This window comes from Coloeus monedula (assembly GCF_965178545.1).
Source record: "Coloeus monedula genome assembly, chromosome: Z".
NCBI classification, from domain to species: domain Eukaryota; kingdom Metazoa; phylum Chordata; class Aves; order Passeriformes; family Corvidae; genus Coloeus; species Coloeus monedula.
In genome coordinates this window covers 40808870-40823351 of record NC_138822.1, presented here as the reverse complement: position 1 = coordinate 40823351, position 14482 = coordinate 40808870, and the positions used below count along the sequence as shown (strand labels likewise).

General features: G+C 41.4%; 1 protein-coding gene across 3 annotated transcripts; it reads left to right on the top strand.

Moving 5' to 3' along the window:
- Window positions 1-480: 480 nt before the first annotated feature.
- On the top strand, window positions 481-14481 carry PLIN2 (perilipin 2). Of its 3 annotated transcripts, XM_082301252.1 has the most exons (9): window positions 481-598; window positions 2683-2739; window positions 2820-3015; window positions 3665-3747; window positions 4254-4539; window positions 4873-5057; window positions 5800-5934; window positions 6600-6890; window positions 13220-14481. In XM_082301252.1, exons 2-9 carry the CDS (start codon window positions 2710-2712, stop codon window positions 13352-13354), a joined length of 1341 nt encoding a protein of 446 aa, XP_082157378.1. In that variant the 5' UTR covers window positions 481-598; window positions 2683-2709; the 3' UTR covers window positions 13355-14481. The 3 variants fall into 3 exon arrangements, with proteins under 3 accessions (XP_082157378.1, XP_082157379.1, XP_082157380.1); XM_082301253.1 differs by lacking the exon at window positions 5800-5934; XM_082301254.1 differs by lacking the exons at window positions 5800-5934; window positions 13220-14481 and having other exon boundaries at window positions 6600-13206.
- The last annotated feature ends 1 nt before the right edge of the window (window position 14482 follows it).

The following is a 14482-nucleotide window of genomic DNA, read 5'->3' as shown; positions in this document are numbered from 1 at the left end:
GGAGTGCCTGTAAACGTTTGGTATGCATGCTAGCAGAGGTGTAATAAATCTGTTCAAAGAAGTGAAAAATTCTGGTTTGTTCCATTTTTTCTGCTCTGCGGTCAAGGGAAGTTTAGGTTGGATATCAGGCAAAGGTTCTTCACCCCGAGGGTGGTTGGACATTGAAACAGGCTCCCCAGGGCAGTGGTCACAGCACCAGCCTGACAAGAGTTCAAGAAGCATTTGGACATCGCTCTCAAGCACATGGTGTGACTCTTGGGGATGGTGCTGTGAAGGGCCAGGAATTGGACTCGATGATCCTTGTGCGTCCCTTCCAACTCAGCATATTCTGTGCCTTAGTGAACCGGCCTTCCGCAAGATCAGTTGCACACGAGCTCCGTTTCCTAAGACGTCCACGAGCAGGGCTCTGCCCTCCCGCTGACCGCCGCTGGGGTCAGTATGTGTCCGGCCCCGCCCCGCGGCGGCGGTGACGCGCGGTGGCGGTGACGCCCCATAAATAGCGGGGCGAGGCCGGCGCTCCCCACTCAGCGGTGGCGGTGCCCGTGCCCGCGACCGTGCCCCTGCTCCAGTCGGCGGCGGCTCCGGTTCCTCCTCCCAGGTGAGTACGGCCGGCCCAGTGCCCCGGCGCGGCCCTCGGCGGCCGCAGGAGGGCCGGGCGCCTGCCCGCCCTGCGGGGCTGACTCCGCAATATGGTGGAGTCCGGCGGCGAAGCGGGCGGGGGCTGCGGCCCGGTGTGCGGCACTGGCCGCCGGGCCGCCCCCGCTGCCCCCGCCGCCGCGGGCCCTGCCGCCCGCCGTGTTTCGGTGGGCTGCCCGAGGTTCTCCCGGGACCAGAAAGTCCCGAGAGCCTCGTCGGCCCCCGGGAGCGGCGTTAGAATGCCCCATCCCGGAAGCGGCCCGTGGAGGCACTTGGGAAAGCGGGGCACCTTCCTGCCTTGGGTACCGCGGCGGGGCGGAACGGGCGCCGCGGCTGTTGTGCGTGGTTCATCGCGCTGCTTTCCTTCACTTCTTTCCATAGCGAGGGGGAGAGTAGGAATGAAGTCTGTGACGTAGCCTATGTGCTTTCTTCTTCAGAATCTCTTGCTGTCTTTGAAGTACGCTTGGACTTGGACTCCAGGCGTCTCACTCACCCGCTCCAGAAGATCCGACTTTTGCTAGGGCTGAACCAATTCAAGCGGTCTCTGAAACCGTGCAAGATTCTAGTTATCTTCCTTGTCTTTAAGAGCAGGAGTAGCTTCACAGGCTAGCTGCGCTGGTTTATCGACTAAAATTCAAATGTATGGGCTGTGTGGATGGATCTTATGAGACACACTACGAATATTGAATAATCCTTAAAGTGATGGCCCTTCTTCCATCAGCGGCCAGATTCCGTGCCGTTAGCCTCTTCTCCTGTTCTGTAGGATGCTTTTCAGTTCACAGTGAAATTCAGTAGTACTCCAAGTGATCTGACTTGTAACGCTGTGCGAGAAACATAGTGTGTTCCTGTGGGTATTTAAATTCTTGTTAAATGAAAGGAAAACTTCCTTGTTACCGCTGTAACCCTTGTCTGTTACTTTTCTTGCTTGTGTGCTCCCTGTACAGTGGTTAATCTCATTACAGGCATTACTTTATGGCATGTGTATATTAATATGTGCAAATATGCCTGCAAAATGTTAACAAGATGCCTTTGTTCTTGTTCCCTGTTATGTAATGGGAAAAAGTTTTACTTTGCCTCAGACGGAATATTAACATGTTCCTTTTTTGCTGTCATACATATGAGACAGAAAACTGCTGTTGGCTCTTTGACAAACCCAGCAGAAGGCCTTGTAAACCACCATCCTTTTGATGACAGACTCTCAGTTTACCTTTTGGTTGCCTTCATTTATGCAGATTCTTCTAGAACTTAAGCGTTATGTGAAACCATTAATGGAAAAAGTGCTTCTTGCAGATTTAGTTCAGTCTGTCAGTTCAGTCAGTGCATAGGACTGACAGTGTGCTTCAGTGTGTTCTCCTTATGTGGTACTGCAATACCCTGCTCCTTCTATAGGCTTCATGTGGGGAGAGCTGTTAGTATTTTCTCCGTTTGAATACATGTTGGAATGTATGTTGAGTACTGTACATTTGTTGAATGACCAATGTTTTTGCAACTGGTTTCAGTGGGGAATGTGTAATAATTTAGTCTAAGTTAGCATAAAGGAGATTTATTTTATGCAGTGGGGAAATCCGATGTTCTCTGTGTTACAGGAATGCTAACTTTTTAGCAAGCAGAACAGAGTGAGCCTTAGGTGGGCTCCCTAGAAGATCTAATCTGATTAAAGCTATTGTTGGTGGGTTCTTTGTCTGGCTTGGACATCTTAAACTAGATTTTTGGTGACTTGCAGGCTGGCTTTTGTTTGTCCTGGCTCAACAGATAAGTCCAAGTATGTCTTAACTCTTCTAGAAAAATAAATGAATCCACCATCTGGTTATTCATCAATGAACTGCTTTACTGTAAAGCCTGTCTCATGCATGTGCTGTACCTGCATTGTCTAAACCAAGTTTTTGGTTTGTAAATTGTTACAATAAAATCTAATTCTTTTATGCATGAATGTGAATATCCTGATCCCATTAAGTGGGGTGGATCACAAGAAGATTGTTGGTTTCAAACTTTGGTGCTTAGATGAAACAGATATGATGCCATAACTCAGATATGCTTCTTTCACAGGCTGTGTAAGATTCAAGACCTGAAAAAATGGCATTGGCAGCAATTGATCCACAGCAGGTATGTCTGAGTTAATCCCATAATTTCTTTATCTATATCAGAAAAATAGGAGTCAACTAACGCCTTTCTCTTTTGAACAGAACATTGTATCGAGAGTTGCCAACCTTCCTTTGGTGAGCTCCACCTATGATATGGTATCCACAGCTTATATCACCACAAAGGATAACCATCCTTATCTGAAGTCAGTCTGTGAGATAGCAGAGAAAGGAGTGAAGACAATTACATCGGTAGCCATGACAAGTGCTATGCCCATCATTCAGAAGCTGGAACCACAAAGTAAGGCAAAGATGAAGCTGTTGATAGCTTTAGTTCAACTGATTGTTTTACATATCCAAATGCACATGTGGTTTAACATGGTCATGCTGGTCTGGAATGCTGTTTGGGGTTGCTGACTGAACCTGTTGCCTGGCTTGTTGTGTAACTGATTACAGATTGATAAGACTTAAAAAAAAAAAAAAATCCAGAGTGAAAGCAGATTCTGGCTTTCATAATACTAAATTGATTGATGACTTGATATGTGAGATGATTACACAGTCTCTTGCTCAACATCTTCCTCACCTTTCACCTGGTTTCAAATGCTACTGTTGTATTTTCTTGCACTGAGAACTGGTTAAATTTGGAAGCTGTGTCACAAGGCTGTTGTAACCTGAAACCTGGTTTCAAAGAATGACAGAGGGCCAGGTGTTTTCTGCCAGTTGCTTGTAAATTATTAAATGAATTTTCTCTGCCTAAAAGTGAAGATTTTTTTTCTGGCACTGTAAGTCTGCCTTGTTCTTTGGCTTTGCTGCCTCAAATCTCACTGAGAAGAGAAGGAAACTACTTTAAGGGTGTTGCATGAGTTCTTTTTCTGGAGGAATTTTCAGTTTGAGTTGTTTTACTTGGGGAAAAAAGTAATTAAAACCAACTCTTGTAATTTCTTTTATAGTTGTAGTTGCCAACAACTATGCTTGTATAGGTCTAGACAAAATTGAAGAGAGACTGCCTATACTGAATCAACCCACTGACAAGGTAAGTTTATGTATTTATGTATGCTAAGCAGAAGAACCATACACTCATCTTTTCTATTATCACTAAAACTTCGGAGAGGCAGATTTCAAAAACCTGGGCCTGAAGGATAGCTTGGAAGCAGTGAGAAAGTCAAAGGTGTATCTGTAGAACTGTTTGTTGCCTTTGGGAGACCATTAGGCTTTTTAAAATTATTGTTTTAAAATGCCCACCACTTGACCAACATCTTTCTATGAGTGCAGTTCACTGGTGGGTGTCTTTTAGAACTTGAGTCTTTGTCTCTTTCCTGGTCAGTGTGAAGTGCCTGGATTACATTCACTGAATTTTTTTGAGTTGAAGGCTACATAGCAGTCATAGTCTTTTTTTTCCTCTTGTGCATATTTTTTCAGAGCAAAATTTCTCCTAGATAACCAATCTCATACGAACTTTAGCAGAAATTTATTATTTCCTGGATTATGTAGCTCTCACTAGTTAATATTTTTAGTAAATCCATGTATGTCTTATGGCAGGTTGTTGCCAATGCCAAGGATGCAGTTGTTGGAGCCAGAGAAGCTGTAACAACCACTGTGACTGGTGCCAAGGAAACTGTTGCTCACACGATCACTGGAGTTGTGGGCAAGACTAAAGAAGCAGTGCAAGACAGCGTAGAAATGACCAAGTCAGTTGTCAATGGCAGCATTAACACTGTCCTGGGAAGTCGTGTGGTGCAGATGGTGAGCAGTGGAGTGGACAGTGCTCTCACGAAATCCGAGACCCTCGTAGACCAGTATCTCCCACTTACAGAAGCAGAACTAGGTAAGTTCAAGTTCAACTATTCAAGGTTTGATTTTGTTGGAATGCTTATATTGGAGAGAAGCAAGCAATCGTCCATTTATTGCTTACTCATAGTGGGGAAGGGGGCATGTGCTTTCCAAACTGCCTTTTGCCTTGCTGGTTGTAATAGCAGTGTCTTCACAGGGAAGCAGAATGAAAGTAAGGATTTCTCTGTAAAGTGGTCTATCAGCCTACCCATGGTGCTAAAGGACTACTCAGCAAGCCCAGTATTCAGCTGTTACTAGGAGATAGAATTGTCTCAGACCTCTTAAGTTTTCCTCCAGTGATCAATTTGCTTCCTTTCTAAATACCTAGAGAGGGAAGCTGCAAACATTGAAGGTTTTGAAGTTGGAGTCCAAAAGCCAAGCTACTATGTTAGACTAGGATCCCTGTCTTCGAAGGTCCGCACACGTGCCTACCAACAAGCCTTAAACAAAGTTAGAGATGCTAAACAGAAAAGCCAGGAGACAATCTCTCAGCTCCACTGCACTGTTAGTCTGGTAAGTTTAAGCTTTCACTTGATCTATAAAAAGCATGTGTTGGCCTTGTTTTAGAGTGAAGAAAACAGCCAGAAGAGTCACAGGAAAACTGGGATTGCTCTCTGACTAAATGCATATTTTAAATACAAAGCATTTGCTGTTAAGAGATTTTCATCACAATTCAGGAGAGTTCTAAATCAGGCTAAGCTCTGAACTAATGAGCAATTGCTTGTAACTGCAAGCACTTCAGAAACAGAAGTGACATATTTATTCCTGTTTTGTAGTGCTGGTTTTGACACATACTGCATTCAGTGAAGAAAGTGTCATGCAATTTAGAAACACATCAGTCCTTTAAGTCCTTTTTATTAGTAAAATTTCAAATTCTTTTGGGTTTTGCTCTCTTGCTGCTTCTATCTCTGAGCATTTCTGGTACTTCAACAGTCTTATCCTAGCAACATACTTTTATGTGCATGACAGACTGCACGTAGAGTCATGGCCTTCTATACACTTTCAGTTCCTCCTGTAGGATGCCAGTGGGGGAGGGGGAAATAGTTGAGGCAGAGGGGAACACTACATAACATCTTAAAACTGCTTCCAGTTTTCAATTCTTTGAAGAGACTAAACACACTCTTATACTCCCCAAAGTTGTTTATACTGAATTAATGAAGTATGTTAAAAGGAGGTTATGAAACAGTCAAGGTAGAGTAGCCCTAAGAAACTGTTGGGACTCTTGGCTCTACTTCCTTATTTGGCTGTATTTCAGATCGAGTATGCCAGAAAGAACGTGAATAGTGCCAATAAGAAACTTCTTGGTGCTCAGGAAAAGCTTTATCAATCCTGGGTAGAATGGAAGAAAAATACAGGCCAAAATGATGGTGATGATCTGCGTAGTGCTGAGGTAAATAGATGTACACCAAAAATAAATGGATTGTATCCCATCAAGGTAATGGCAAACTAACAGTCCCTGAAGTGTGCAACAGACAAGCTTATGTGCAAATGTGGAATCTGGATGCTGAAGGTCAGGGCAGCTGGCTTCTGAAAAGTAGGGGACCTGAACTCTTAAATGAGCCTACTTCCTGCAAACACTCTTCAAAGACCCATTCTGGTCTCTTGAGAATGCTCATCCTGTTTAGCATGTGAACCTGTGTTGGGATATCTGTATGTAGATTAGCTAGAAACCATTTATCTGATGTGTCCAGACCAGAAGTAATGATTTGTCAGCAGTCTTAGTCACAAGACTCACTGCGTCCTACATGTAGCTTTTGGGAATGGCTAATTGATTAGAATGTACTTACCTGCTGTGACTTGTTATCCAGAGTTGAAGCAAGAATCTGCTTGACTGTTACTCGGTAGAAGCTATCAATGTTTCTTTTCACAAAGGACTTGAGTGTTGAAGAAATATCAAGTACTTTTATGACTTTGACTTAAAACTTGGTTTATTATCTGCTATAGGTTTGTTTCACTCACATCCCCCTTACTTTGCTTCTTTATGTATCTTGAACAACATAAAGCTGCTGCAGTCATAAAAAGATAGTAATGTGCCATTATGTTTCTTCGTTCTAGCACATTGAGTCAAGAACTCTAGCTATTGCACGGAGCCTCACTCAGCAGCTTCAGACCACCTGCCTCACACTGGTCTCAAGCCTACAGGGGCTGCCACAGAATGTGCAGGATCAGGTTTACAGTGTTGGGTCAGTGGCAGGTGATGTCTACCAGAGCTTTCGGTCAGCATCCTCCTTCCAAGAATTATCAGACGGCTTCATTGCAGCTAGCAAAGGACAGCTGAAGAAAATGAAGGAGTCTCTGGATGATGTGATGGATTATCTTGTTAACAACACACCGCTCAACTGGCTGGTAGGTCCCTTTTACCTACAACTGCCTGGCATTCAGCATGCTGAAAGCAAAGGTGAAGGGGAGGAAAGTCCCAGCCAGAAAGACAAACAGCCTGAACACACTACTGAATAAACTGCATAGCATGCATGTACTCTGCTGACTGACCAAACAAGTGGCCTTACTACGTGCCGCTTTAAAAAATACCCATTTTCACAATTTTTTGGTGAAAAATCCATAAATACAGGAATAGAGGAATCTACAGGCCTGGACACTGTTACACATGGGCTGTATTGTCCTGTGTAGTTAAGCCACTCTTAAAAATTCCAATTAGACTCAAGTGCCTGAGTATTGGCAGCTTACAGTTGTCAAGATGGCCCTGTTTGTCTGTCAAGCACCTCACAATGCTTCAGTGGTATTAATACCACTAGTCTAAATGAAATCCACCTTTGATTTGTTGCTTAATCTTTACCAGAATAATATAAAGGCCTTACATACTATGAAATGCATTAAAAAGCTGTACAGTCTAGCTATGTACACTTAAATGCTATGTTTGCTGCAGATCACACATTTGGTAATTACGAATCTGACTATCAGATTCTATTGCTACACAATTCATGACAAAAGTTCTGTGAGTGCAGAATGCCAAAGCTGAAAGTGGGGTTTCTGAATGAGTCAGCAGGAGTTAAATGCTGTGACAGTGTTAACATTAACTGTATGAGCTTAACTATTGTATAACACAGTAACTTGACCACAGAATCATAGAGTATCTCAAGCTGGAACGGACCCATAAGCATCATCAAGTTCGACTCCTGCTGCTTGCAGGAGTACCTAAAAACTCAACCGTATGACTAAGAGCATCATCTAGATGCTCCACGAACACTGTTCCAGTGACTGACCAAATAATTATCAACAGATTTTTTCATATGCAGTATAAAGGCAAGATTCATGCTGTTTGTACCCAGGTGCCTGCTGTTGTGTGTGTGTGTTTTTGTAGCCATCATTTTGTAACTCATTTTTGTATGTTAGTAATAAATGCTTTAGTAGCCAAAGCCTGTCTCCTTTGTTTTAAAACAATCTAACTTGCTCTTCTGTGACTCCCTCAGACTGGGTCCAGCAGAAAGCAAGCTTGACATGCAAATGAAGTAGATGTGCACTGAAAATGTTTGTGTATGTATTGATAGATAGATAGATAAGATACTGCTGCAGCATTTCCTTCCTTTTGAATTTCTGTGTATCCATCCACTGAGTCTTAGCTTTACTGCTGCTTTTTGTTGATCCTTGCTGTTGTCACCTTTAAAGATGACCTAAGCTGTGAGCTGCTGGATGTTCTAATATTGAAAAGAGACAAAAGAACCCTCTTCTCCTTTCACAGTAGGTGTTGTGTGTCCATGACATGGCCATCTACCTGCTTTGTCTTCTGACTCCCTATAAACAGTATTTACTTCTCAGCTGCATCACCAGTTTTAACTTAACTTTATTCATCCTCTTGAACTTGAGTGACAAATGTACATTAACACTCAACTACTTGGGTGGAGTTGTTCTCAGTAAATCCTGTGAACCCCTCCACTGGAAAAGAATTAGTCACTAAGAAATAAGCTTTCTTGGTTTAGAGCTGTCCAGGTAAGTTGTATCTTTTTTTCTGATGCATGCCCTATACAACTTTGGGTTGCAATCATCTAGTGTAGCAATGCCAGCCACCATTTTCAAAGAGGTCACCAAATGCAGTTCAAAGAAAGCTTATCAAATAACGACACATTGCTACATGGAACAATACCTCCACCTGGCATGATGTAGGCACTAAAGCAAATTACATGTCCAGCCTTCTAATGTGAGAGGTTTAGCTGTTAGGTCAGGGTTGGCCTAGAAGTGTGAGGAAGACTGTTTTAAGCACAGTATTAAATAAAACTATAACAAAACAGGATTACAGATAAAGATTCTGTAACTCCCAGCTTTAAATACTCACTTTCTATAAGGGAGGTGTTTAATATGAAATTAACATGAGGTGGTGAGACTCCTTTTCAGCCAGGGCCTGAGTTAAGACTTTGGGAGACAGAGTGCTTCCAGGAATTAATTTCTTTTTGCATTTAGTTTAACTATTGCAAGGTCAAGCAAGAATATCCTTTTTATCTCCATTCATAATAATGCTTGTAGAGTGCATCCACTGTTGTAGATGTGCTCAGGAACCAAATGGAACTAATTAGGTGTGGGGGCACTGGGCTGTTCAAAGAAGGGAATTCCCATTTTTCTAGATGTGTTTTAAAGTCTAACTGCTCTGGGCCTGCATCCTGAGGTGATCAATCAAATAAGATATTTGAACTTTACAATGTCTTTTAAGGACTGAGAAATAAGCAGCATCATCTGGTATCAGTGCAGGAGCAGTACATTGTGTCTGTTCTGTCTTGTGTTACTGGTTTTACCCTTGCATGGCTGTCCAGCTTTACTAAACCTCAGCAAGCAGCTGAAGTAGAAAGCAAGGAAAACTTGTTACCAGCCTTGACCTTCGAAGCCCTTCTCCCTTACCATGCCCTGTTGGGTGGCTTCTGTTGAAAAGTTACTTGGACTTTGGGCAGTTGACCTATATCTGGTGACTGCAAGCAGAGCAAGGCCTGGTTAAATGCCTTCCTAATGATTGGGCTCCTGTGTCATGCTGTTGTGATAGATACTTGTTTTGTTGGATGCTGCCCACCCTCCAAGTGTTTTTAAGTTTCTATCCATACACACACAACCCCCCAATTCCCCCTCCCCCACCCCGCAATCAATCAGAATTAGGAACCCTGTGGCAGTGGAGGAGAGGGCTGAATAACAGCAAATTGTTATGTTCCTGATTTATTATATAGAATATAATTCTCTGATTAGTATTATTAGACTCTGCTAATAAGGAGAGCACTGAATGTTTAAACTGATTTGCAACTGTACTTGCATGGTAATTTAGGATCTTATTGCAGGTAATTTAACATAGCATATTCCCACACTCCAGTCTTAACTGCAGCTGTACAGACAGAACTTGGTATTTTTTTCTACTGCAGCTAGAGAGAGTGACTATTAATATGTCCACCGGGGGCAAGAATGATGCCTTCCAAAGCCTTGGTTTTTTGCCACTTGTTTTTGACTGAAGCTGAGGTGCTTCCTCACAAAAAAAGAAGGGAAACCTGAGACACTGCCATCTTACCTGTTTAATTGCATGTATTGAAGAGCTCAGCTGCACTGCACGGAAGCTTGTTTCCTCTTAGTCCAAAATCATATTTGAGGGATGTAGCTCGGGCTAGAAAGCTGTGAGGTTTCTCTGGAACCTTTTAAAAAAGGCAAGAGCAGATGTGTTGAAAATTATAGGAAGTAGATTCAACTATTTTCAGCAAGGCAGGTAAACTCGATGAAATGGGAGAATGTCAAAGGCTGCATAGTCACACAAAACCTGGGATGGTAAAGGTTAGAATACTAACATAATCATCACTTGTAAGGTTATTTAGGGTTTATTTAGAATTCAGAAAATTACTTTTTCTCTTTTAGAGATCATGCAAAAAATTTTCATTCTAATTGACACATCCTCTTCCCAGGTGTATTTAACAGAGAACTATTATTGTATCATTGCTAATAATAGTTTTTTATGAAAGCTTTCAATATAAGCATTTGTAAATAGCTCCATATGGTATGCAAGTTTTGCAAACATATTTATAGCATTGGTCAAACCCAAATTACAAGATTTGTATAAGGACTGGAGTTGTAGCTAGTTTGCCTCAATCTAAAGAAAGGTGTAAAGCTTTTGAAATTCAAAATTATATTCAATATTCAAGATTAATATTTTTGCAATAATCTTTTCCAGAATTCAACTTAGGGTAATATTTTATAGCTAGTAAAATAGGTGAAAGGATTTGGGAACAACTGATGAGTTATTTCTCATTATTTAAAAAAAGCAGTAAATACCACCAAAAAACTTTTTTTAAACCTTCTAATTAAAAAGAGGAAACAGAACCAAACTTATTTTTAAGCATGATTGGTTAGTAATTTGCGTGATCAGAGGGTCTTACATGCAGCATCTTGCTGGAGGTATTGTGCACAGTGTTTTGTTAAATTAATTTCTTTTCATTTATTGCCAATTCATGGCAATTGTATTTCTTTTAGATAATACAGTCCCTGATGACTAGAAATAAGCGCTTGTTCTGAAAGTTCAGAAAATGAGAACGTTGTGTCAAAATTCTAGGGGCTGAGTTCTAAAAACTTAGCAAGAAAAAAATGGATTAAAGTTGTTGGTATTGACATTGACATTTGTATATGAAGCCAGCAAAGTGCCAAAGTATTTATTTTCACCATTCTATGTACGGATGTTGCAAGTATTATATCTTTGTAACTGATTTACTGAATCATACAGAGAAATTGTATGAAGAAGAGTTATATCTGGCCCTACTCTTTTATTGCAAGAACTGATAGGAAGTTGAAACAAAGCAATGCATCAACTGTGAAAAGTGATGTGGAAGCAAAGGTCCTGTACATAAGCAGTCCCATAATACCAAGGGCTTTGCATTGTTAGTTAGACTGGTGCAAATGTCAGAATATGTGATTCTAATACAATTTACCACGGTGATTCATTCTGACATCCAGTCTGTTTTACTCATGCTGAGATACACTCCAATTTGAAGTTTTTCATGGCTAGCAAAATCTTACGTTAAAGGAGTTAGATTCTTCTACTGCATGCATTAGGGAGATGAAGAAACCAGAAACTTACATTTTGAGCAATTACTCTGGTGTCACTAAGAACAAAACAGAAAAGACTAATAAAAGCCTCTTAAACATATGATAGAGAAAATTGTCTCTGGTCAGACACACTTACTGAACGTGGTTGTGTCCTGGTCAGTGCAAATAAATTTTAACTATCCATTTGGGTGCATTCTTAAAAACTGCATATGGTCTACTTAGTCGTGTTAGGATACCTGTATTTGTACTGCAGTATGAAATACAGGATTATGTGCTGATAATGGGAAAACTTGTTGCTTTCTCTAAGTGCAGTAGTGAGAGTTTTAGGAAAACTGCCATAAGCAGAAAGATGCAAGATAATTGTTGCTGGTAGAAAGATGTGTTTCCCGCATTCCTAGTGCCTTTTGGTTTTTTGGGAAACAAAAATTACTGATCTTATTTTGATCAAGCTTAAGTTCTCAAAGTGGTCCATGCATTTCATGGTATTTGCAGTAGTGCCTAGTTAGTCACATGCTGCTTAAGTTCTTCTAAAGATCAGTTTTAATTAATAATTAGTATCTCAAAGTTCCCCAGTGTCCAATGACTACCTACTTTGTAGGAAACTAAATTAACATTCAGTGCTTCTGTGCTGTGTACAACCTGGTAGCTGAAGCAGTAGTCTGTTTATTTGATACATTGTCTGCCCTTCTTGCATGTCTTCATAGCAAACAAAGCATAGGTTTTCCTTCCTACTGTCTTTCATTAAAGTAAGTCATAAGGTGTTTTTCAGTTAGGGAGTGGATTAAAAATTAAGCTCAGTCCGTGCTGAGCTTAAGTTACAGAAATGCCTACAATTTGCTGTTGCTTTGAACATGTAGGACCAAAGTCCTGTAAAAATGCAGCAGTAGTTATTTGCTGATATTGTGTCTGGCTCCAAGTATGTCACATCACCAACATTAACCATAAATCAAACTACAGATGTATTTTTCACTTGTAGCAAAAAACTTTTGGTTATGAGCAAATTGCCTAACAATATCCCATTTTTCAGAATTGCCTACCTAAGTAATCTAAGTCCTACTAAGGGGACTTAAGGGTTGGGACTTAAGCTCGTAAGTGTCTTAGCCAACATTTTTAGAAGTCTGTAACATCCATGTATCCACTGATGTCTCTCTGGCAATTCCTGAAGCCTTTTGCTGCTTTGCAGTGCAGAATGCTATACATGCAGTTAAAACAAAGGCCAAAGTGAAATGACAGTTCCAGGTATTTGTTTCCTTAGGAAAGGTTTGATGCTGTAGGCAGGCAGAGCAACACAGCAATCCATAGCAATCTCCTAAGGACAGATTACTTTGTACAGGCCATTGCTTTTGTGAAAAGAAGAAAGGCAAAATTAGTTTACAAACCTCCATTCTTTATTTTCCAGTCACCAGGTTCACTAAATTGTCTACTAAGTTCAGCTTTTTTCGACCTCTGCTATAAAATCCTGCCTTCTAAGCAAGTGTGTAGTATTTGGTCTGTCTTAATGCTTCGTGTTTCCTATATGTCTGAGCAGATTTCACTCTGTAATCAGGATGCTGGGTCTGATTTCTAGAGGTGCTGAGCATCTCTGTGTCCTCAGTGAAGGAGTACTGCACAAATTTGTTCAGTTTTACTTTTAAATTGATTGAAATTTCATTCCTACACAGGTTCCAGATTTCACTATTACAGACCTGTCTTCAGAGTCAGATGATGTTCCAGACATTTTGGATTTGGATGAAGAGGATCAACAGGACTTTTCACGCACAAACGGCCCTTACACTACAGGGCAAAGAGCTGAATAGAGAAGCACAAAAATGTCTTTTTGATACAATGTACCTTTGCCATGTTTAATTTAGATTTCTCCTTTTTAAAGATGAACCTGCCTAGTTTAGGGATTATGGGGATATTTTTTTTTAAAAAGGAGTACTGTTTCACTTAGCTGCATCAAAAATCTGGGTTTTTCAATGTAAGGAATGCACGCTACATTAATCGGTTAGCATGGGTGTCAAGCTCCCATTCTACAAGCCAGGTATAGCCTAACCAGTGTATCCAATTAATCTAATCTTTGTCGATTATTTGTTCTCCTGGGGTAGCAGCCATGAGAACACCCCAGTGCTTTGCATAAAGGGCTGCCAACAAAAGGAGTTGATGAGGATTTGCCCACAAAATTTCCCCTTTCAGTCTACATGAAAAGCAGTGCTGCATCTACCTCTTTGCTGCTGGGAGGGCTAAGAGACTTTGTCTATCTCAGATTTCCTCAGGTTCTTTTGTTAGGCTCTGCACCTACAGAGCTTAGACGCTTAGAGCTTTCCTTTGGCAAGAGTGTTTTAAGCACAAAAGGACTTCCTTTCTCTCCACATGCCTTCTGTGTGCAAATATTTTGGCCGACGCTATGCTATCAATTGTGGCGCCTGAGACTAAAAGGAGGTAAATGCTTCAATATTAAAGTGTTCCGGGAATAAGGAAGCATTTAAAAAACAAAGAGGAAGAGACTGTAAAAAGAAAGGAAAAATAGAGAGTATAAAGACTTCGGACAAAAGAAAATTTGATAAAAAAGAGGTGATTGAATGTAAGGACAGTTGTGGTGACAGTGATTTTAAAAAAAATGTTTAAATAAAATCTTAATCAGTTATTTGCTAAGGGCTGCTGAGTCCGCATTTGCTCGCACACAGTAACTTCTCTAGGAGTTGGAGAGAGTGGGAACAGAACTGGAGGCGGGTTTGTTAACATTTCTTTCCGAGGGCCAGGCTGAGCTGCTGTCGCAGAGGCGTCTCCGTGTCGTCGGTGTGACTGCAGCGGGGTCACGGGGAGCGGCGGCTCAGCGCCGCTCTGCCCCGGCCGCCCCCATCCTGGGACACCTGCCGCTGTGAGGGCCTGGAAGTCTGGTCACTGAAATGCCTTGGAATAAAAGTTTGAACCGCACAGCCTGC

Excerpts from the sequence above, each read along its gene's own strand:
- PLIN2 (XM_082301252.1), top strand. The coding sequence starts at position 2,710 with ATGGCATTGGCAGCAATTGATCCACAGCAG. Across the intron at positions 2,740-2,819 it reads CAGCAATTGATCCACAGCAG|AACATTGTATCGAGAGTTGC; the intron begins GTATGTCTGAGT and ends TCTTTTGAACAG. Across the intron at positions 4,540-4,872 it reads ACTTACAGAAGCAGAACTAG|AGAGGGAAGCTGCAAACATT; the intron begins GTAAGTTCAAGT and ends CTAAATACCTAG.